A 22,223-nucleotide genomic window follows, 5' to 3' on the forward strand; every position below is an offset into this window, starting at 1 on the left:
GAGGGGGCGGCAAAGTCTGGCAAGTGATAGGTGGATACAGGGGAGCGGGGGGTGGGATTAATGGGCAAGTGATAGGTGGGTACAGGAGAGGTGGGGGATTAATGGGCAAGTGATAGGTGGATCCAGGAGAGATGGGGTTAATGGGCAAGGGATAGGTGGACACAGGAGAGGAGGGGGCTTAATGGGCAAATGACAGGTTGATACCGGAGAGGTGGGGGGGGCGGGGGTTAATTGGCAAGTGATAGGTGGATACAGGAGAGGTAGGGGGATTAAATGGCAAATGATAGGTGGTTATTGCAGAGGTGGGGGTGTTAATGGGCAAGTGATAGGTGGATACAGTTCGGTTGGGGAAGTTGATTGGTAAGTGATAGGTTGATATCGGAGAGATGGGGGGATTAAATGGCAAGTGATAGGTGGATATTGCAGAGGTGAGAGTGTTAATGGGAAAGTGATAGGTGGATACAGAGGCATGGGGAGGGAAGGGGAAGTTGATTAGCAGATGGGTGGGGTACGTACGTGACACAGGTTTGGTCCCCCTTACCAGCAAGGCCCATGCCCATTGTAAATGAGGAACAAGTGCTGGGGGTAATTTCACCGCGGTCAGTGTGGAATCTAACCTCCCCACCAATACCTCACCGATGGAGTACAGCAGGTGACAGACAGAGGGCTGAGACCTGGGCCTCACCCACCTGTATCCGTGTGTCGTGTGACGTTCAGTTCTGGGATTTGAGCCGGGGCCAGAATCACTGGGTACAACATGTTCTTCAGCTTCATCTCAATGCCTGTGGAGACGGCAGGGAGAGAGAGATGGTCAACCTGAGTGTGCCCTGAGCGTGCCCTGAGCATGCCCTGAGCGTGCCCTGAGTATGCCGTGAGTGTGCCCTGAATGTGCCCTGAGTGTGCCCTGAGCATGCGCTGAGTGTGCCCTGAGTATGCCCTGAGTGTGCGCTGAGTATGCCCTGAGTGTGCCTTGAGCGTGTCCTGAGTGTGCCCTGAGCATGCGCTGAGTATGCCGAGTGTGCCCTGAGTGTGCGCTGAGTATGCCCTGAGTGTGTGCTGAGTGTGCCGTGAGTGTGCCGTGAGTGTGCCGTGAGTGTGCCCTGAGCGTGCCCTGAGTGTGCCCTGAACGTGCCCTGAGTGTGCCCTGAGTGTGCCCTAAGCGTGCCCTGAGTGTGCCCTGAATGTGCCGTACCCATACTGCCAACGTCACTCTCACCACCCATTCCCATCCCCTGGTCAGTGTGTGGCTTTTGTTTTAGTTGAGAGATACAGCGCGGAAACAGGCCCTTCAGCCCACCGAGACCATGCCGACCAGCGATCCCCGCATACTAACACTATCCTACTCACACCAGGGATAATTTACAATTTCACCGAAGCTAATTAGCCTCCAAACCTGTAAGTTTTTGGAGTGTGGGATGAAACCGGAGATCTCGGAGAAAACCCATGCAGGTCACGGGGAGAACGTACAAACTCCATTCAGACAGCACCCGTAGTCAGGATGGAACCCGGGTCTCTGGCGCTGTGAGGCAGCAACTCTACCGCTGCGCCAACGTACCAATTGTTAACAAAGAATTCTAATCAGTTGACTCCTGCCCTTCAGTGAGGAAACTACTGGGCCCACCAGTCCTCAACTCTAACGACTCCCACCGTCTACAGATGCGCTGTAGTAAGCACATCGTCGGGCTGCATCACAGCTTGGTGTGGGAACAGCTCTGCCCAACACCACAAGAAATTACAGAGAGTTGTACATGTCGTCCAGTCCATCACACAGACCAGACTCCCCACCATCCACTCCATCTACACTTCACGCTGCCTCGGAAAAGCAGCCGACACAATCAAAGAAGAGCTGTATTGTTGGGAATTTTGAGAATTATAAGGAAGATGAGGTATTCAAAACAACCAGAAACATAAGCTTAAAGTTAACTCTTGGGAAAAACAAAGATGGAAGGTTAGAGAGACATTGATTAATAGTTTATTTCAACTGCACAAGTAACTATTGTGGCATGAGGGTGTAAACAATGTACAGTTACGTTATCTTGTTGAGGCAGTTTGGGTTTGCTCACACTGTTTCCCGATGTACATCACTAAGGACTTTTCATTAACCGGCTTGTTCGATAGACTCACCACTGACCTACAAGCTGTTTTATTTTGTGTCTGTGCCTATCTGAGTAAAGTCAGATTTGGAGTACGGGTATGGCACAAAAGTCCCTCCTGCAAGGGGCAAAGTCCACACTGCCAGCATCTTACCCACTTCTGTGTTGCCAACTACCAGCCTGGCCTCAGGGTATTTGGTCTTCAGGGCCAGCAGTTCCTCCAGGGTTGTGGGCTGTATCCAGGTGACCCTCTCCCCTCTGAAGACCAGCGTACTCCGAGGAGATTCACAAAGTGCCTGAGAAACACAGGGGTGAGATGTGGGGACAGTAGTTCTGAGTTTGCTCACTTTCGACAACGGCGAACCTCTCATGGGGTTTGAAACAAGCTGTGATAACAGTGAGGTTTAGTTTAGTTTACAGATACATTGTGGAAACAAGTCCTTTGGCCCACTGAGTCCAAGCCAACCAACAATCATTAGTTCATTAGTTCTATCCTACGCTCTAGGGCCAAGTTACAGAAGCCAATTAACCTACAAACATGCACGTCTTTGGAGTGTGGGAGGAAACCAGAGCACCTGGTGAAAACCCACATGGTCACGGGGAGAACGTACAAACTCCATACAGACAGCAGCCATAGTCAGGATTGAACCCGGGTCTCTGGCGCTGTGAGGCAGCAACTCTACCGCTGCCCCACCGTGCCGCCTGAGGTATGAGTTGGTTGGGACCCAGTGCAGCTCAATAGAGACTGGGGTGATGGGGACACAGGGCTCGGTGTGAACGAGGACAGAGTGGTGTATGAGCTGAAAGACCAGGATATAATGTGGAGATTGATTCATTCTCACACGTTCTGTGTTCCGTCTGCCCAATGTTTCCCAAAGGGGACGCAATGCCCAATGCAAGACTGGGCACCTGACCTGAGGAGCTTTGGCCAAATGTCCCTCTCCGTGTGAGTGAGTGAGTGAGAAGATTGACTTGTTGGGCGGCACGGTGGTGCAGCTGGTAGAGCTGCTGCCTCACAGCACCAGGGACACGGGTTCCATCCTGACCTCGGGTGCTGTTTGTGCATGGAGTTTGAACATTCTCCCTGTGACCACATGGGTTTCCCCAGAGTGCTCCAGCATTTTCCCACATCCCAAAGACGTGCGGGTTTGTATGTTAATTGGCCCCCATGTAAAATTGCCCCCAGTGTGTAAGGAATGGGTATGAAAGTGAGATAGCATAGAGCTAGTGCTGAAGGGTGATGTCTGGTCGGTGTGGACTCAGTGGGCCGAAGAGCCTGGGGGGTCTTTGCTTTCACCTAGACTAAACTAAACCATCAGCCATGATCACATTGAATGGCGGCACTGGCTCGAAGAGCCGAATGGCCTCCTCCTGCACCTATTGTCCATGTTTCTAAACTAAACAGATTAGTCCGGGTGTCAGGGGTTATGGGGAGAAGGCAGGAGAATGGGATTCGGCGGATGAGATAGGTCAGCCATGATTGGATGGTGGAGTAGACTTGATGGGCCGAATGGCCTAATTCTACTCCTATCGTTTATGAATTTGATGAACTTCTGAAGCTGCACCTACCAGTTCCGGAGGGAAGATGGGTTCCTGAGTCGGATCCAGAGGCAGGAACTCGGACGGTTCGAAGAGTTTGGGTGGTTCCTGAGGGAGGGAGAGAAAGTGTGTTGAACTAAGCAACAAATGTGTAAAGACGGTCAGAACCGTTCCCCAGGATAGAGAAATCAGATTGTACAGGCACAGCTTTAAGCTGAGGGGGGGGCAAGTTTCAAGCAAGTGGGCAGGGCAATGTTTTCGCACAGAAGGTGGTGGGTGCCTGGAAGGTGTTGGCAGAGGTGGTGGTGGAGGCTGATACGATAGTGGTGTGCAAGCGGCTTTTAGACATGCAGGAATGGAGGGATATGGATTAGGTGCAGGCAGACAAGAGATGGTCTTGACATCTTGGTCGGCACGGACATTGTGGGCCGAAGGGCCTGTTCTTGTGCTGTCCTGTTCCAGGTTCTATGAGACACAATGGACTGCAGTCGCTGGAATCTGGAGAAAAGCGCAAAGTGCTGGAGGAACTCAGCGGGTCAGGCAGCATCTGTGGAGGGAATAGACAGAAGGCATTTTGGGTCAGGACCCTTCTGCAGGAAGTGTTGAACACTCAGCGGGCCAGGCTGTGGCAGTGAAGATAGTTTCAGCATGAAAGGCCCATTGAAGGTGGAAGTAGATGAATATTTGAACAAGTGTGGAAATGAGGGGGTTGAGGAACTGGGTCAGGAGAGGAATGGAGGCCATCAATGGTCAGACAAGATGATAGTGAAAGGCAGGACAGGCTTGAGAAGTCTGGGGCCCTCCTGGTTCTATTCTCTTGTGTCTCTGAACATAAATATGAACTGTTTCTTTCCTCGGTCTTGATTGATAATATTACCTGACTTGATCAGATAGCACGCAAATAAGCTTTTCACTGTACCTCAGTACACGTGACAACAATAAACCTAAACCACACCCTCATATGCACACACACACTCTCTCACACTCACACACACTCACACACACTCACTCACACTCACATACAAACAGTCTCACACACACTCTCTCTCACACACACTTTCACACACACTCACTCACACACATATTCTTACACACACACACACTCTCACACACATACAGTCTCACACTCACACTCTCACTCACACTTTCACACACACACACACACACTCACTCTCACACACACACACACATTCTTACACACACACACACTCTCTCTCACACACACTCACTCACACACACATTCTTACACACACACACACACAAACCCTCATATGCACACACTCACATACATACTCACACACACATACACACATTTCTCTCTCTCCCTCTCTCTCTCTCTCTCTCTCTCTCTCTCTCTCTCTCTCTCTCTCTCTCTCTCTCTCTCTCTCTCTCTCTTTCTCTCTCTCTAACTATTTCTCACCCCTCCTTTTGTCTCTGTCTCTCTCTCCTTTCTGTCTCTTTTCTGTTTTTCTCTCCTCCCCCTCCATTCTCTTTGCCTGTCTCTTCATCTCTTTCTCTCCCCTTACCATCTCTTTCACCCTCTCCCCCTCTCCCCCTCTCCCTTCCCCTCTCCCTCCCCTCCCTCTCCCCCTTGCAATGGTGTCCAGGTGCCCTGCATCATGCGGGTGTGCGCAGGACTGTCGCTGCGCCCATGCGTGTGTAGTGATGGTGATGCTGGACTTGCTGCAACACTCCCTCACCTCTCCCGACTGGTCCTTGCAGCATCTCCTGTCCACACCAGCTCCTCCACAGCAGCTCGATGTCTACACGGGGAAATCCAACATGTCTTTAGCATCGCTGGCCCCAGCAATCACTTTTACAAAGCAGCCTATGAACTTTGCTCTGTGTTCAGGAAGGAACTGCAGATGCTGGTTTAACACCGAAGGCAGACACAAAAATGCTGGAGTAACTCAGCAGGACAGGCAACATCTCCGGAGAGAAGGAATGGGTGACGTTTCAGGTCGAGACCCTTCTCCACAAAGTGCTGGTCCCAACAATTAGTTTCATAGAGCAGTCTTATGAACTTTGTTCTATGTTCTATGTCGATTATGATTGATTGGAAGATACGGCATGGAAACAGGCCCTTCAGCCCACTAAGTCCATGCGTTCCTACTGGTTCTGTGTTATCCCAGTTTCTCATCCACTCCCTGCACACTGGGAGCAATTTACAGGGGGCCGATTAACCTACAAACCCGCACGTCTTTAGGATGTGGGAGGAAACCGGAGCACCCGAAGGAAAGCCACGCGGTCACAGGGAGAACGTGCAAACTCCACACAGACAGACAGCACCGGCAGTCAGGATCGAACTCGCGTCTCAAGGCAGCGGCTCTACCCGCTGCTCCACCGTGCCGTCAGCTCTGTATTTATTTCCTCTCCCGCACTGATGCCACCTGACACCTCTGCCGTCCTGAGGAAGAAACGTGTCACTGCCCCTCTATCACCACTGGCCCTCACCAGGAGGACCATGGGGAGGGGGGGGGGGGGCACCACCACCAGCGGGCACTAAATGCCACCCCTGCCACACACCCTCTCCCCCATGCCCTCCATGCCCTTTGGTCATTGGCGCCAGGGAGTGGTGAGGAAATAAGGACCGGTCTGTAAAACCATCGACAGAGGAACACAAGATGCTGGAGTAACTCAGCGGGACAGGCGGCATCTTTGGAGAGAAGCAACGGGTGACGTTTCATGTCGAGACCCTTCTTCAGCCTGAGAGTGATCTCTGGACTGAGTGTGACAACAGCCCGGTTACTTGGCTCCAGCTGTCAGTATTTGCTTACCTGGGCAAAGGTGCGGTATCCATCCATGATGGGCCTGTAGCCCGTGCATCGACACAGGTTTCCTGCAAGGCCAAGACACGGGAGACAGTGGGGAACAGGCTCTGTCCCAGGAATGCCGGGCGGAGGGGGGCGGGATGGACAGTGGAGACAGTGGGAACAGGCTCTGTCCCAGGAATGCCGGGCGGAGGGGGCGGGATGGACAGTGGAGACAGTGGGGAACAGGCTCTGTCCCGGGAATGCCGGGCGGAGGGGGGCGGGATGGACAGTGGAGACAGTGGGGAACAGGCTCTGTCCCAGGAATGCCGGGCGGAGGGGGGCGGGATGGACAGCGGAGACAGTGGGGAACAGGCTCTGTCCCAGGAATGCCGGGCGGAGGGGGGCGGGATGGACAGCGGAGACAGTGGGAACAGGCTCTGTCCCAGGAATGCCGGGCGGAGGGGGCGGGATGGACAGCGGAGACAGTGGGAACAGGCTCTGTCCCGGGAATGCCGGGGACTGTGGGAGTCATAAACAGACAAATACCGTACCGGCACATCTTTGGAGTTTGAGAGATAGTAAACGTGGGCACCAGGAGAGAACCAACGCAGTCACAGGGAGAACGTGCAAACTCCACACAGACAAGTGTCCAAGGTCAGGACTGATCCTGCACCCTTGGAGATGTTGGACTGTGGGTGGGACCATCGAGAGCGAGGGAGAGAGTGGAGAGAGAGGGGGAGAGTGGAGAGAGGGGGAGAGTGGAGAGAGAGGGGGAGAGAGGAGAGAGGGGGAGAGTGGAGAGAGGGGGAAAGTGGAGGGAGAGGGGGAGAGAGGGGGGTGGAGAGAGGGGGAGAGTGGAGAGAGAGGGGGAGAGTGGAGAGAGAGGGGGAGAGAGAGGGGGAGAGTGGAGAGAGAGGGGGAGAGAGAGGGGGAGAGTGGAGAGAGGGGGAGAGTGGAGAGAGGGGGGGAGAGTGGAGAGAGAGAGAGGGGGAGAGAGAGGGGGAGAGTGGAGAGAGAGGGGGAGAGTGGAGAGAGGGGGAAAGTGGAGGGAGAGGAGGAGAAAGAGGGGGAGAGTGGAGAGAGAGGGGGAGAGAGGGGGAGAGAGAGGGGAGAGGGGGAGAGAGAGGGGGAAGAGAGGGGGAGAGGGGGAGAGAGGGGGAGAGAGAGGGGGAAGATAGGGAGAGAGAGGGGGAGAGTGGAGAACGAGGGGGGCAATCATGAGCGAGGGAGGTCTATCCGGTGAAGGGCCGCCGAGCACAAGGGGGGGGGAGGGATAGCCAGCGATTCACGATGCTAGGCGTAAGGTGGATCCTTATCCTGGATGGTGATATAGTTATTTGAAAATGTCGCGATGAGATAATTTGGTGACTTTGTGTTATGGTGGTAGGTGTGTGTCACCACTGGTTTGGTTTGTAAATGTGACTTTTTGTGATAATTGAATACATTATTTTAAATAACGAAAAGAGGGGGGACTCGGTGGTGTGGGGGAGCTGCCGAGAATGAAGAGGGAACTGGTGGCGGTGAGCTTCCGACTGCCAGTAGACAGGACTGTTGGGTGAACATCTGTGACTGTGATGGTGGTAGTAGCGTGGCCTCACTTGTGGCCTGCCTCGGTGGTCCGCTGACGATCCCACCCGGTTGTATGTACAACAAAGCATTTCACTGCACCTAGGTTCACGTGACTGTAACGTATCACTGAGTCAGTGGAACCTACTGCTGCCCTAATGCTGATCCCTCTCCCTCTCTCCCACCCCCCTCGGGCTTTTAACGGGATGAGCCATGCCCATAGAAACATAGACAATAGGTGCAGGAGTAGGCCATTCAGCCCTTCGAGCCAGCACCGCCATTCAATGTGATCATGGCTGATCATCCAAACTCATCAAAACATAGAAATGTGGAAAATAGGTGCGGGAGGAGGCCATTTGGCCCTTCGAGCCAGCACCGTCATTCATTGTGATCATGGCTGATCATCCACAATCAGTAACCCGTGCCTGCCTTCTCCCCATATCCCTTGATTCCGCTAGCCCCATGAGCTCTATCTAACTCTCTTTTAAATTCACGCAGTGAATTGGCCTCCACTGCCCTCTGTGGCAGAGAATTCCACAAATTCACAACTCTCTGGGTGAAAAAGTTTCTTTTCACCTCAGTTTTAAATGGCCTCCCTTTTATTATTGGACTGTGTGGCCCCTGGTTCTGGACTCCCCCAACATTGAGAACATTTTTCCTGCATCCAGCTTGTCCAGTCCTTTTATAATTTTATACGTCTCTATAAGATCCCCTCTCATCCTTCTAAACTCCAGTGAAAACATACACCCACCACCCTTTGAGTGCAAAGTTTAGCCTGTAGCGAAACACACGTTGTGTATCTTTATTTCGCTCGAGAGCAAAAACTGTTAAACGTCGACTTCTTTGAATTCCCCCTACTGTGTGATTGATCTTCCCTGATCAGTTGAGAGTTGCAGCTCGACCATCAAAGGTTCGAGAGTTCCATTAAGAGTCGTGGCCACAAGGGGGCACCACAACCCCTCGGATTCCCATTCAATCTTTTCCCCTTCACCTTGAACCCATGTCCTCTGGTCCTCGATTCCCCTACCCTGGGCAAGACAATCTGTGCATCTACCCTCCTCTCTTAGATACACCTCTATAACATACCCCTCATCCTCCCACGCTCCATGGAATAGAGACACAGCCTACTCAACCTCTCCCTATAGCTTACACCCTCTGGTCTTGGCAACATCCTCGTAAATCTTCACTGAACACCTTTCAAGCTTGACAATATCTTTCCTATAACATGGTGCCCAGAACTGAGCACAATCTGAACTGAACACAAACACACTTAGTGACTGATGTACAAGGTCACCCCAGGTCTCGTTGCATGTCCCCTTTTCCTAATCTGACACCATTCAGATAACAATCAATGGACAGGATGGATGTCCAATGTGGAACCGAGCACAAGGAGCAAATGTTACCTTGGAGAGTGTCTTCGATCTCCTCCAGCGTGGGGTTGCGGTGGTTCCGCAACAGGGTGTACATGGACATGACGATCCCGGGGGTGCAGAATCCACACTGGCTGCCGTGGGCCTTTGCAATGCGCTCCTGGAGTGGGAATGAAAGCAGAGATACCGTGCAGGAAGCTGGATCACACACGGAAACTTTGAGAGAGTGGATGTGGAGAGGATGTTTCCACTAGCGGGAGAGTCTAGGACCAGAGGCCACAGCCTCAGAATTAAACGACGTTGCTTCAGGTAGGAGATGAGGAGGAATTTCTTTAGTCAGAGGGTGGTGAATCTGTGGAATTCTTTGCCACAGAAGGCTGTGGAGGCCAAGTCAATGGGCATATTTAAGGCAGAGATAGATAGATTCTAGATTGGGTGTAAGGGGTTATGGGGAGAAGGCAGGAGAATGGGGTTAGGAGGGAGAGATAGTTCAGCCATGATTGAATGGCGGAATAGATTTGATGGGCCAAATGGCCTAATTCTGCTCCTATCACTTATGACCTTATGAAACTCTCATCGACGGTTAAGAACGGGGACTGGACCACTCGTGTAGTGAAAGACACTCAAATCGATTGGATACGATACACAGTCTGGGAGCCGTACAGACAGAGACACTGGTCCAGTATGGTGAAAGGCAATTATTACACCTCTGGAGTTTTATGGGCAATTATTACACCTCTGGAGTTTTATTGGGAGTCCTGGGTCATTATTACATGTCAGCATTTCATTGTACAAAGCATACAAAGAAATACAAAGTATTTCATTGTTCATTGTTCCGTTCCATGACAATAAAACCTGACAATTGGTCACTGTCATTGTAACCCATCGTTTCACACGTATGAACTGAATTCCACCGCGGCACACGGTGGCACAGAGGGTAGAGCCGCTGCCTCACAGCTCCAGAGTCCAGGGTTCGATCCTGACCTCGGGTGATGTCCGTGTGTGTGTGTGTGGAGTTTGCACGTTCTCCCCGTGACCGTGTGGGTTTCCTCCGGGAGCTCCTGGTTTCCACCCACGTTCTTTGGCCAACAATGCGTGTGGCAAGCGCAGTGCTTCGATAGACTTCTGCCTACACATGGTCCTTATCCCTCTATTCCCTGCACATCCATGTGCCAAAAGATGAATTTTTCAATTTAACCCACTCTGCCTCCTTTTCACCCTTTCCTTTGCTGGCATTTACAAATTCCTGTCTTGAATTGACAGTTGAATCTGTCTTTGTTGCGTATAAGGTCATAAGTGAAAGGAGCAGAATTAGGCCATTCGGCCCATCGTCTACTCCTGCCACTCAATCCTGGCTGATCTATCTCTCTCTCACCCAATTTTCCTGCCTTCTCTCCATAACTCCTAGTGTTAATGTGCGGGGATCGCTGGGCGGCGCGGACTCGGTGGGCCGAAGGGCCTGTTTCCGCGCTGTATCACTAAATCAAATTTTAAAAACCCGGGTCTCCGGCGCTGTGAGGCAACAACTCTAAGCTGCGCCACCGTGCCGCCCTTCTAGACTGCATTTGCTGGTGTCTGTCTCCACCACCCGGTCTGTTTGGATCACCTGCAACACCAAGCTGTTCACTGTACCTCGGTACACGTGACAATAATCAACCAAAAACCACACTTTCATCCCCGCCTCCATTGTCCCCACTCGCTCCGGGCTGGAGGAAGACACGGCACCGGAATGGCTCACCTGGACGGGATGGAGCTGGGTGGTGGTGCTCCCGATCCCCTCCACTGTGGTAATGGCGGTGTGGTGGAGAGAGCAGAGGGGGGCCAGGCAGGCGTTGACAGCGATGTGTCTGGGGAGACAGAGTCAAGGAGGGGCGGACCGAGTCATGTTGTCCCCACGCATTGGGAAACACGGGGTGGCTGTAAACCAAGGAGAGGATCGTACGGAGAGCGGGCACGGAGGCATGTGGGAAGGGGGGGGGGTCACAGGATACGTGCGGTGACCCCCCATCCTTGTCCCGGTGCTTGCCCACACAGCACCATAATAACATACACCGAGTCGTAGGTGTCAACAAACTACACACACTATAGGGCACAGGTTTCAGGTGAGTGGGGCAAAGTTTAAAGGAGATGTGTGGGGGCAAGTGTTTTACACAGAGGGTGGTGGGGACCTGGAACGCACTGCCAGGGGTGGTGGTGGAGGCAGATACGATGGTGATGTTTAAAAGGCTATTATATACGTACATGGGGATGCAGGGAATGGAGAGATATGGGGAGAGATATGGATCATTATTGGACATGGGAGAGGTGCCGGTACTGGTGATGGCTAATGTTGTGTCTCTGTTTCCAAAGGGTTGCAAGGAAAAGCCTGGGAACTATAGACCAGTGAGCCTGACTTCTGTGGTCGGCTTGTTACTGGAGGGTGTGCTGAGGGATAAGGTATATATACATGTGGATAGACACGGGTGATTAGGGACAGTCAGCATAGTTTTGTACGTGAGAGATTGTGTCTTACGTGTGGGGAGAAGGCAGGAACGGGGTACTGATTGTGAATGATCAGTCATGATCACATTGAATGGTGGTGCTGGCTCGAAGGGCCGAATGGCCTCCTCCTGCACCTATTGTCTATTGTCTCATGAATCTGATTGAGTTTTTTTGAAGAAGTAACCAAAAAGGTCGATGAGGGTAAAGCCGTAGATATTGTTTATCTGGATAAGTGGGAATATGTAGACCCAGTGTGAACGGGTGATCGATGGTGAGCGTGGACTCGGTGGGCCGAAGGGCGTTTCCATGCTGTATCTCCAAAACTGAAACACAAAAACTTGTCTCTCTGTTCTATAACACTCTCCCTTGCCCTGCCATTTACTGTGTAAGTTCTGCCATGGGTTAACTTACCAAAATGGCACACCTGGCACTTTTCCAGGTAAAATTCCACCCTTTCCCTACTTCCCTAATTCATCTAGATCCTGCTGTGATCATAGATAGATAGCCTTCTTCACTGCCCATGACACCACCAATGTTGGTGTTAGCTCCAGACGTACTGCCAATGTTAACCACACTGCCATTCAGGTGAAGGCAGATGACGAACCACAATGAAGCCATCACCAATCCCCGACACACTCCACTGGTCACGGACCTCCAGTCTGAATAACTACCCTCACAACTACCTTTCCACTCCTGCCACCAGGCCAATGTTGCATCCATTTGGTTTCGCCCACCTTGGGTTCCATGTAATCCATCCCTCCATACCAGCCGACCATACGAGACCTCGTCCAATGCCTTGCTGAGGCCCATGTAGACAATGTCCACAGTCCAGCCCTTGTCGGTCCTCTTGGTGACCTCAATGGTCACAAATGCAACCAAACTTGTGTTATTAGATGAGTGGTAGAATCTGGTGGGTGGCCGCATGCAACTGGAGACAATAATTAATGGGGATTAACGTAGGATTAGTGCCAATACAAAGGTCGTTTGTACATGGAACTCCTAGTGTCCAGGTCTGGTCAAGTGAGGAATCTCAATGGACCGAGCTCTCTGGAGCATCTTCCCCCTTTCTCCATTTCTAAGATCATAAAACCATTGACAGAGGAGCAGAATTAGGCCATTTGGCCCATCGAGTCTGCTCCACCATTTGATCCTGACTGATGTATTTTCCCCTCTCCGCCCCATGCTACTGCCTTCTGCCCATAACCTTTGACTCCCCTACTAATCAAGAACCTTTCAATCTCCGCTTGGGAAATACCCAGTGACTTGGCCTCCACTGGCCTCTGCGGCAATGAGTTCCACAGTGAACTCCACCAACCCTCTGTCTTTGGCGTTCATGACGTTGAACGTGTCCCACTGAATGTGGTGGTGGGGAGGCTTTCCTTGGTTCAGGAGCTGGTGGGTGAAAGGATACACGATCTTCCCCTGGGGGGCGCTGTACTTGGAGACCATCACGGTGCAAGAGCCGCATCCTCCCTCTCCACAGCCGAGCTTGGTCCCCGTCAGACCCACTGACGCTCGTGTTAAGGAAAGCCGTGGTGTGCAGGCGGGGCCGGCGGCAAGGACCCACCACCGGGCAGCTCACCAGGTGCCGGTGGCAGCTGCCGATGTCCAAGGTGGGTGGGTGGGTGGACACAAAGAAGGAAAGATGCTGGTTTACAAAATAAGACACAAAGTGCTGGAGTAAGTCAGCAGGTCAGGCAGCATCTCTGGAGAACATGAATCAGTGACGTTTCAGGTCGGGACTCTTCTTCTGACTGAAGACAAGTCCCGACCCAAAACGTCACCTACCCATGTTCTCCAGAGATGCTGCCTGACCTTCTACATTACTCCAGCACTTTGTGTTTTTCACTGGGTACAGGAGTAGGGCACTACGGTGACGCAGCGGATAGAGTTGCTGCCTTAGAGTGCTAGATACCTGGGTTCAATGCTGACTACTTGTGCCTTCTGTATGGAGTTTGTACATTCTCCTTGTGACCGTGTGGGTTTTCCCCGGGTGCCCAGGTTTCCTCCAACACTCCAAAGACGTGCAGGTTTGTAGGTTAATTGGCTTTGGTAAAATTGTAATATTGTCCCTAGTGTGTATAGAATAGTGTTAGTATGCAGGGATCGCTGGTCGGTGCGGACTCGGTGGGCCAAAGGGCCTGTTTCCGCACTGTACCTCTAAACTATACTAAACTAAACTAAACTAAAGTAAACTAAACAGAGTGGCACGGTGGCGCAGCGGTAGAGTTGCTGCCTTACAGTGAATGCAGCGCCGGAGACTCAGGTTCGATCCTGACTACGGGTGCTGTACTGTAAAGAGTTTGTACGTTCTCCCCGTGACCTGCGTGGGTTTTCTCCGAGATCTTCGGTTTCCTCCCACACTCCAAAGACGTACAGGTATGTAGGTTAATTGACTGGGTAAATGTAAAAATTGTCCCTAGTGTGTGTAGGATAGTGTTAGTGTGCGGGGATCGCTGGGCGGTGCGGACTTGGTGGGCCGAAAAGGCCTGTTTCCGCGCTGTATCTGAAATATGAAAATAAATAAATATATATGACACAAAATGCTGGAGTAACTCAGCAGGACAGGCAGCATCTCTGGAGAGAAGGAATGGGTGACGTTTCGGGTCGAGACCCTTCTTCAGAGTTCCTCAGAGCTAAACAACAGCTGTGCAAGTCGTTGCCAAGGCCACATTTGGGAGAGTACATCCAGTTCTGGTTGCCCTGTTGTGGGGAAGGATGCTAATAAACTGGAAGGGCTGGGGGAGGGTCGGGGTCCAAATGTTCAGCTGGCCCTGAGTGGCACCTGTTAGTCGGGTCTAGTCCCACACCTCCCCCTCTCCCTCCACATCCGTAAACAACAGCGAGAGGCAAGGATACATTTCCTCCTCAGGTAGGTTATCAGGTTGAGTTCGGGGTCCACATTCCTTTCCCGCACCTGCGGCAATAAAGCAAAAGCAGCAGAACAGATGAGCTCGCCTTAGTATCGAGCAAACACTCTTTATTTCACGCCTTCCCTCCTTTAGTTTTCACGCCAGCTAAAGATGGCCCACTTAAAAAGGCCGCCACGCCTCTCTGAGCAAGTGAGTTGACAAGGCTCACAAACCTTCCGCGAGGAAAAACGAACACTGTGTTTCCTTCTTAAACGAGTGACCCCCTTGGTTTGGTAAGGTGGCCAACTTGTTTTACATTATCCGCAGCAGAGGAGCCAGCAGGATGGTCTAGAACAAGGGGAAGTGAAGGAAACGTATGAAGAACACGTTCTCATATCCCTCTGTGACAGACACCAGGATCTTACAAGCTTCAATCATGAGATGAAGAGGTCAGGTTGATGCACAGAGTCTCTTGCCCAGAGCAGGGGAATCGAGCACCACAAGACATAGGTTGAAGGTAAAGAGGAAAATATTTAATCTGAGGGGTAACTTTTCTTCCACAAAGGCTGATGGGTGTATGGAACAAGCTGCCAGAGGAGGTAGTTGAGGCTGGGACTATTCCAGCATTTAAGAAACAGGTACATGCATAGGACAGGTTTGGAGGGATATGGACCAAACGCAGGCAGGTAGGACTTGTGTAGCTGGGACATGTTGGCCAGTGTGGGCAAGTAGGGCCGAAGGGCCTGTTTCCACGCTGTATCACTCTATGACTCTGTCCAAGCTTCAAGATGCAAACATTATATCACTGGAGGTAATCAGAGAGATGGGGAGATGTGATAAGGATTGGGAAACATGGCGTCATTTTGAATCGTGATACATGCAGGTAAGGACCCATTCACTCTACGGCTATTGATTCAGGACCCTCTTGCTCCACCTACCTTGTGTCCATTGACATAGAAAACCAGCTCATCGCTTTCCGATGTCGTGGAGCTCCCCCTCCCGTCGTTCATTCTCTGAGCTGTTTAACAGAATAATACAACAGGATATTAGTTTGCAGACGACACCAATGTGGTGGGCCGGATCACGAACAACAACGAGACGGAGTATAGGAACGTGGTAGAGAACTTAGTAACATGGTGTCACAGCAACAACCCCTTCCTCAAAGTCAGCAAAAGGAAGGAGCTAGTTATTGACTTCAGGAAACATGATGGAGGACATGTCCCAGTCAGCATCAATGGTGCCAAAGTGGAAATGGTTTAGAACTTCCAGTTCCTTGACGTTAATGTTCCCAATGATCTGTCGTGGACCAACTACACCAATGTGCCAACCAAGAGGGTCACCAACTCCTCTACCTCCTGAGGAGACTGAGGTCATTGGGCATGTCTCCAATAACGCTTACAATAACGCGCACTGTCAGGCTGCATCACAGCTTGGTTTGGGAACAGCTCTGTCCAAGACAGCAAGAAATTACAGAGTTGTAGATGTAGCCCAATCCATCCCACAGCCCAGACGCCCCCACCATCGACTCCATCCACACTTCACGCTGCCTCGGAAAAACAGCCGACACAATCAAAGACTTGTCCCACCCCGGTCATTCCTTCTTCTCCCCGCTCCCGACTAGCAGAAGATACAGAAGCTTGAAAGCGCGCACCACCAGACTCAGGGACAGCTTCTTCCCCTCTGTTATTAGGCTTCTGAACGTTCCTTCCATAGGCTAGTGCACTGTCCGGTTCACCTCTACCCCATTGCGGACATTGGACTTTGTCTGTGGAACTGGTGCACGACAATGCTGAGAACTATATTCTGCACTCTGTATCTTCCCCTTTGCTCTACCGATTGTACTTGAGTTTGGCTTGGTTTTATTTATGTCTAGTACTATCTGATCTGTTTGGATAGCAAGCAGAACAAAGCTTTTCACTGTACCTCGATACACATGACAATAATAAACCTAAACCTCTGAATCCACTTGTTTGTCCAGATTGAGCCACCTTTGATATTTCCGTGGCACCTAGTAATGAACAATCGTTGAAGTTCATCCATACCGTCCTTCAATACTTATTAAGGCCCATCTTCTGCCAACAGTAACCTAGGTACCGTAGAGGCATAGCGTTATATAGCAGAGAAACAGGCCCTTCACCCCACCCCACCCTTGCCACAAGTCACACAAGTGTGCGTTTGGGCTTTTTGTCATTCAAGTAAACCTCTACTCACTCGTCTCTCCCCTGTAATACGAGCTCACATCCATCTCACCTGCACCACTATCTGGCTCTGAGCCACCGTCGTTGTTTGTCTCAGAGGCGATTGGACCTGTTGCTTGATTCAACGATGAACGCAAGACACACCGAGTGGAAGAAGGCAACTTCTTACTTCTTGTTAGTTTCCTCCAAACTGCCCTTTGGAGTTTTCACCTTTTAAACATTAACAGAGGCAGCACTGATTAAGTTTTGGCTTGAGATTCAATGTCAACTCGGTCATCGGCTAACCTCACTTGCCAGGGATATTTGGCATTGATTTATTATTGTCACGTGTATTGATATACAGTGAAAACATTTGCTTGAGTTTGAGTTGAGTTAGTTGGTGCAGCACAATGGTGCAGCAGTAGAGTTGCTGCCTTACAGCATTTACAGTGCCAGAGACCCGGGTTTGATCCTCACTACGGGTGCTGTCTGTATGGAGTTTGTACGTTATCCCCGTGACCTGCGTGGGTTTTCTCCAAGAACTTTGGTTTCCTCCCACACTCCAAAGGCTTGTCGGTTAATTGGCTTGGAATAAAATTATCCCTAGTGTAGGCTCGTGTTAATGTGCGGGGGTCGCTGGTCGGTGCGGACTCGGTGGGCCAAAGGGCCTATCTCAGCGCTGTATCTCTAAACTAAACTAAAGTTCATTGTCACGTGTACCGAGGTGCAGTGAGAAGCTTTTGTTGCGTGCTAACCAGTCAGCGGAAAGACAATACATGATTCCAATCACGCCATCCAGTGTACAGACCTTACTTGAGTACAACCAAACTGTGCATGAGAACACCATTTAATGCAAGAAGGAGTATTTTGTGCCATTACAAGAAGGACGTGGAGGTTTTGGAGAGGGTGCAGACGTGATTTACCAGATCGTGCCTAGATTAGAGGGTTTCAGCCACAAGGAGAGGTTGGGTAGACTTGGATTGTTTTTTATGGAACGCAACGGTTGAAGAGAGATATAATATCTCTCTTGGCACATCTTGGCGCACAATATGTAACAGCATGCCACAACCTGAGAGACAGTGAATGACCAACATGTACACATACACTCATACATAAATTGACACTAAGGAAATTAATATCAACCTACTAAACGTGCTACCTTGCTGTACTGTTTACAACTGCAAGAACGAGTAGCAATCAATAAAAGGCTATAAATGTATTGCGTGAATATATATATATATATATATGTACAGGGGCATATCGACCCATGCATTGTATACTTGTTTTTATATTCATGCATTTTAAATATGTATGTTATGTTCTATACTTTGGCAATATAATGATGTATCTTATCATGCCAATAAAGCATTTAAAAAAAATAATTAAAAAAAATAAATAATAATAGACGTTTATAAAATGACTAGACCAAATGGACCCGTTAGGCCCAAACCTCTCCTGCATTGGTGCAGCACCCTCTCCTCCCGCTCCCTCCTCCCCTCCCCCTCCCTCTCCCTCCCCCCTCCCCCTCCCCCTCCCTCTCAGTCCTTCCCCTCCCCCCCACTCCATCCCCACCAACCCTCTTTATCCTCCCTTCAACCCCCCTCCCTCCCTCCTTCCCTAGGAGATAGGTTTAAACTCAAAAATGTGAATAACTTAAAAAATATAACACCAATTTCAATGAAACTTCTTCCATTAGCATCAAAGGGATGATGGTGAGTAAGGTGGGCCTAAAATTGTCGCGCTGTCGTGTACTGTTTTGGCTGTAGTTCAGGAACAAACAAACAAACAAACAAACAAACAAGTTTTAGTATATAGATGAGAGGCATAGATAGGACAGACAGAACTGCAATCCCAATGGTTTGGGAACAGCTCTGCCCAAGAAATTACAGAGTTGTGGATGTAGCCCAGTCCATCCCACAGCCCAGACTCCCCACCATCAACTCCATCTACACCACGCTGCCTCCGAAAAACAGCCGACACAATCAAAGACTTGTCCCACCCCGGTCATTCCTTCTTCTCCCCGCTCCCGACTAGCAGAAGGTACAGAAGCTTGAAAGCGCGCACCACCAGACTCAGGGACAGCTTCTTCCCCTCTGTTATCAGGCTTCTGAATGGTCCTTCCATAAGCTAGGGCACTGTCCGGTTCACCTCTACCCCATTGCGGACATTGGACGTTGTCTGTGGAACTGGTGCGCTACAATGCTGAGAACTATATTCTGCACTCTGTATCTTCCCCTTTGCTCTACCGATTGCACTCGAGTTTGGATTGATTTTATTTATGTCTAGTACTATCTGATCTGTTTGGACAGCAAGCAGAACAAAGCTTTTCACTGTACCTCGATACACATGACAATAATAAACCTAAACCTCTGAATCCACTTGTTTGTCCAGATTGAGCCACCTTTGATATTTCCGTGGTACCTAGTAATGAACAATCGTTGAAGTTCATCCATACCGTCCTTCAATACTTATTAAGGCCCATCTTCTGCCAACAGTAACTAAGGTACCGTAGAGGCATAGCGTTATGTAGCACAGAAACAGGCCCTTCACCCCATCTCACCCTTGCCACACAAGTCACACTAGTCCCATTTGTGTGCGTTTGGGCTTTTTGTCATTCAAGTAAACCTCTACTCACTCGTCTCTCCCCAGTAATACGAGCTCACATCCATCTCACCTGCACCACTATCTGGCTCTGAGCCACCGTTGTTGTTTGTCTCAGGGGCGATTGGACCTGTTGCTTGATTCAACGATGAACGCAAGACACACTGAGTGGAAGAAGGCAACTTCTTACTTCTTGTTAGTTTCCTCCAAATTGCCCTTTGGAGTTTTCACCTTTTAAACATTAACAGAGGCAGCACTGATTCAGTTTTGCCTTGAGATTCAATGTCAACTCGGTCATCGGCTAACCTCACTTTAGAGTTTCATTGCCAGGGATATTTGGCATTGATTTATTATTGTCACGTGTATTGATGTACGGTGAAAACATTTGCTTGAGTTTGAGTTGAGTTTAGTTAGGTCAGCGGTAGAGTTGCTGCCTTACAGCGCTTACAGCGCTAGAGACCCCGGTTTGATCCTGACTACGGGTGCTTTCTTTACGGAGTTTGTACGTTATCCCCGTGCCCTGCGTGGGTTTTCTCCAAGAACTTCGGTTTCCTCCCAAACTCCAAATTAGCTTGGTATAAATGTAAAAATTGTCCCTAGTGTGTGTAGGAGAGTGTTAATGTGCGGGGATCGCTGGTAGGTGCAGACTTGGTGGGCCGAAGGGCCTGTTTCCACGCTGTATCTCTAAACTAAACTAAAATTCATTGTCTCGTGTACCGAGGTGCAGTGAAAAGCTTTTGTTGCGTGCTAACCAGTCAGCAGAAAGCTAACAATTCTCCCCAGTCACGTAAACATTAACACTTAAACCCCCATCCTCCTCTACAGTCCCTCCTTTGATCATAACACGAGAACCTCATTCAGAGTCCCCTTGAGGTACAAAGTGGCCGGAGACATTGTATAATAAAGATTACAGCAATGATCAGCATGAAGATAGATCCATGATGTAATATTGATCCCCATAATCCACGAACAAACTAAAATGCCACCAGCTCCATCCTTCATTATACCCATGCATCTGACTCCCATTTTTCCTGACCTTATTAACCTATTGGGATATGTGGGCCGATTCGCTTGCAGTCTGTCAACTGTATCCAGTGAGGATGAAATTTGAGCTAAACTGCAGTGGGGTTAGTTAGGACCACCTGGAACCACCGTGGTCCTAACTTCTTCCGATCCCGATTTCAGACGAGGACCTAGTCACCCGGCCACGCCGTTGGTTCTTCAGGGGTGTCAGTCGTCACCTTTTGTGTTTCACGAACCTGGGAATGCCAGACTGATAGTGCGTTTGTTAATTGCTGCACGCAAGTTATTAGTTCATCACTGAGAGCATGTGGGTCGAAGTCAACCTCTACCCTACGGTCTGCCCCCCAAGGAGTCGGCAACGGCCGCCCGTACACAACTTCCGCGGGCGACAGCCCGGTGGCACGATTCGGAGTCACCCTCATCTCAAAGAGAGCCAACGGTAGGGAGTACCTCGATCCAATTCAGTCCAACTCCTCCATCAGTCTCCTCCTCCTGTCATATGTTGAAAGACTGGAGCGACTGGGCTTGTATACACTGGAATTTAGAAGGATGAGAGGGGATCTTATAACATATAACATATAACATATAACATATAACAACTACAGCATGGAAACAGGCCTGTCCGGCCCTACCAGTCCACGCCGACCATTCTCCCTGACCTAGTCTCATCTACCTGCACTCAGACCATAACCCTCCAATCCCCTCCTATCCATATACCTATCCAATTTACTCTTAAATAATAAAATCGAGCCAGCCTCCACCACTTCCACCGGAAGCCCATTCCATACAGCCACAACCCTCTGAGTAAAGAAGTTCCCCCTCATGTTACCCCTAAACCTTTGTCCCTCAATTCTGAAGCTATATCCCCTTGTTGGAATCTTCCCCACTCTCAAAGGGAAAAGCCTACCCACGTCAACTCTGTCCGTCCCTCTCAAAATTTTAAAAACCTCTATCAAGTCCCCCCTCAACCTTCTACGCTCCAAAGAATAAAGACCCAACCTGTTCAACCTCTCTCTCTGTAGCCTAAGTGCTGAAACCCAGGCAACATTCTAGTAAATCTCCTCTGTACCCTCTCCATTTTGTCGACATCTTTCCTATAATTTGGCGACCAGAACTGCACACTATACTCCAGATTTGGCCTCACCAATGCCCTGTACAATTTCAACATTACATCCCAACTTCTATACTCGATGCTCTGATTTATAAAGGCAAGCATACCAAACGCCTTCTTCACCACCCTATCCACATGAGATTCCACCTTCAGGGAACAATGCACAGTTATTCCCAGATCCCTCTGTTCCACTGCATTCCTCAATTCCCTACCATTTACCCTGTACGTCCTATTTTGATTTGTCCTACCAAAATGCAGCACCTCACACTTATCAGCATTAAACTCCATCTGCCATCTTTCAGCCCACCCTTCCAAAAGGCCCAAGTCTCTCTGTAGACTTTGAAAATCTACCTCACTATCAACTACTCCACCTATCTTAGTATCATCTGCATATTTACTAATCCAATTTGCCACACCATCATCCAGATCATTAATGTAAATGACAAACAACAGTGGACCCAACACAGATCCTTGGGGCACTCCACTAGACACTGGCCTCCAACCTGACATACAATTGTCAACCGTTACCCTCTGGTATCTCCCATTCAGCCATTGTTGAATCCATCTTGCAACCTCACTATTAATACCCAACGATTTAACCTTCTTAATCAACCTTCCATGTGGAACCTTGTCAAATGCCTTACTGAAGTCCATATA

At 50.0% G+C, this 22,223-nt stretch overlaps 1 protein-coding gene across 3 annotated transcripts in view; it reads right to left on the reverse strand.

Moving 5' to 3' along the window:
• Positions 1-22,223, reverse strand: part of LOC144593364 (xanthine dehydrogenase/oxidase-like) — an 81,433-nt gene that overhangs the window by 52,492 nt on the left and 6,718 nt on the right. The window contains exons 1-11 of one of the 3 annotated variants that reach the window (XM_078398822.1): positions 19,506-19,647; positions 15,593-15,672; positions 14,662-14,719; positions 13,214-13,310; positions 11,060-11,168; positions 9,355-9,481; positions 6,410-6,471; positions 5,333-5,395; positions 3,663-3,740; positions 2,248-2,389; positions 690-782 (exon numbers count right to left, since the gene is read on the reverse strand). In XM_078398822.1, coding sequence (XP_078254948.1) covers positions 690-782; positions 2,248-2,389; positions 3,663-3,740; positions 5,333-5,395; positions 6,410-6,471; positions 9,355-9,481; positions 11,060-11,168; positions 13,214-13,310; positions 14,662-14,719; positions 15,593-15,664 — 901 coding nt within the window. In that variant the 5' untranslated portion in view covers positions 15,665-15,672; positions 19,506-19,647. Of the gene's footprint in view, positions 1-689; positions 783-2,247; positions 2,390-3,662; positions 3,741-5,332; positions 5,396-6,409; positions 6,472-9,354; positions 9,482-11,059; positions 11,169-13,213; positions 13,311-14,661; positions 14,720-15,592; positions 15,673-16,904; positions 17,170-19,505; positions 19,648-22,223 lie in introns of those variants that run through there. The other 2 variants (XM_078398821.1, XM_078398823.1) reach the window with 2 other exon arrangements.

This window comes from Rhinoraja longicauda, chromosome 5 (genome assembly GCF_053455715.1).
Source record: "Rhinoraja longicauda isolate Sanriku21f chromosome 5, sRhiLon1.1, whole genome shotgun sequence".
In the NCBI taxonomy this organism is placed as follows: Eukaryota; Metazoa; Chordata; class Chondrichthyes; order Rajiformes; family Arhynchobatidae; genus Rhinoraja; species Rhinoraja longicauda.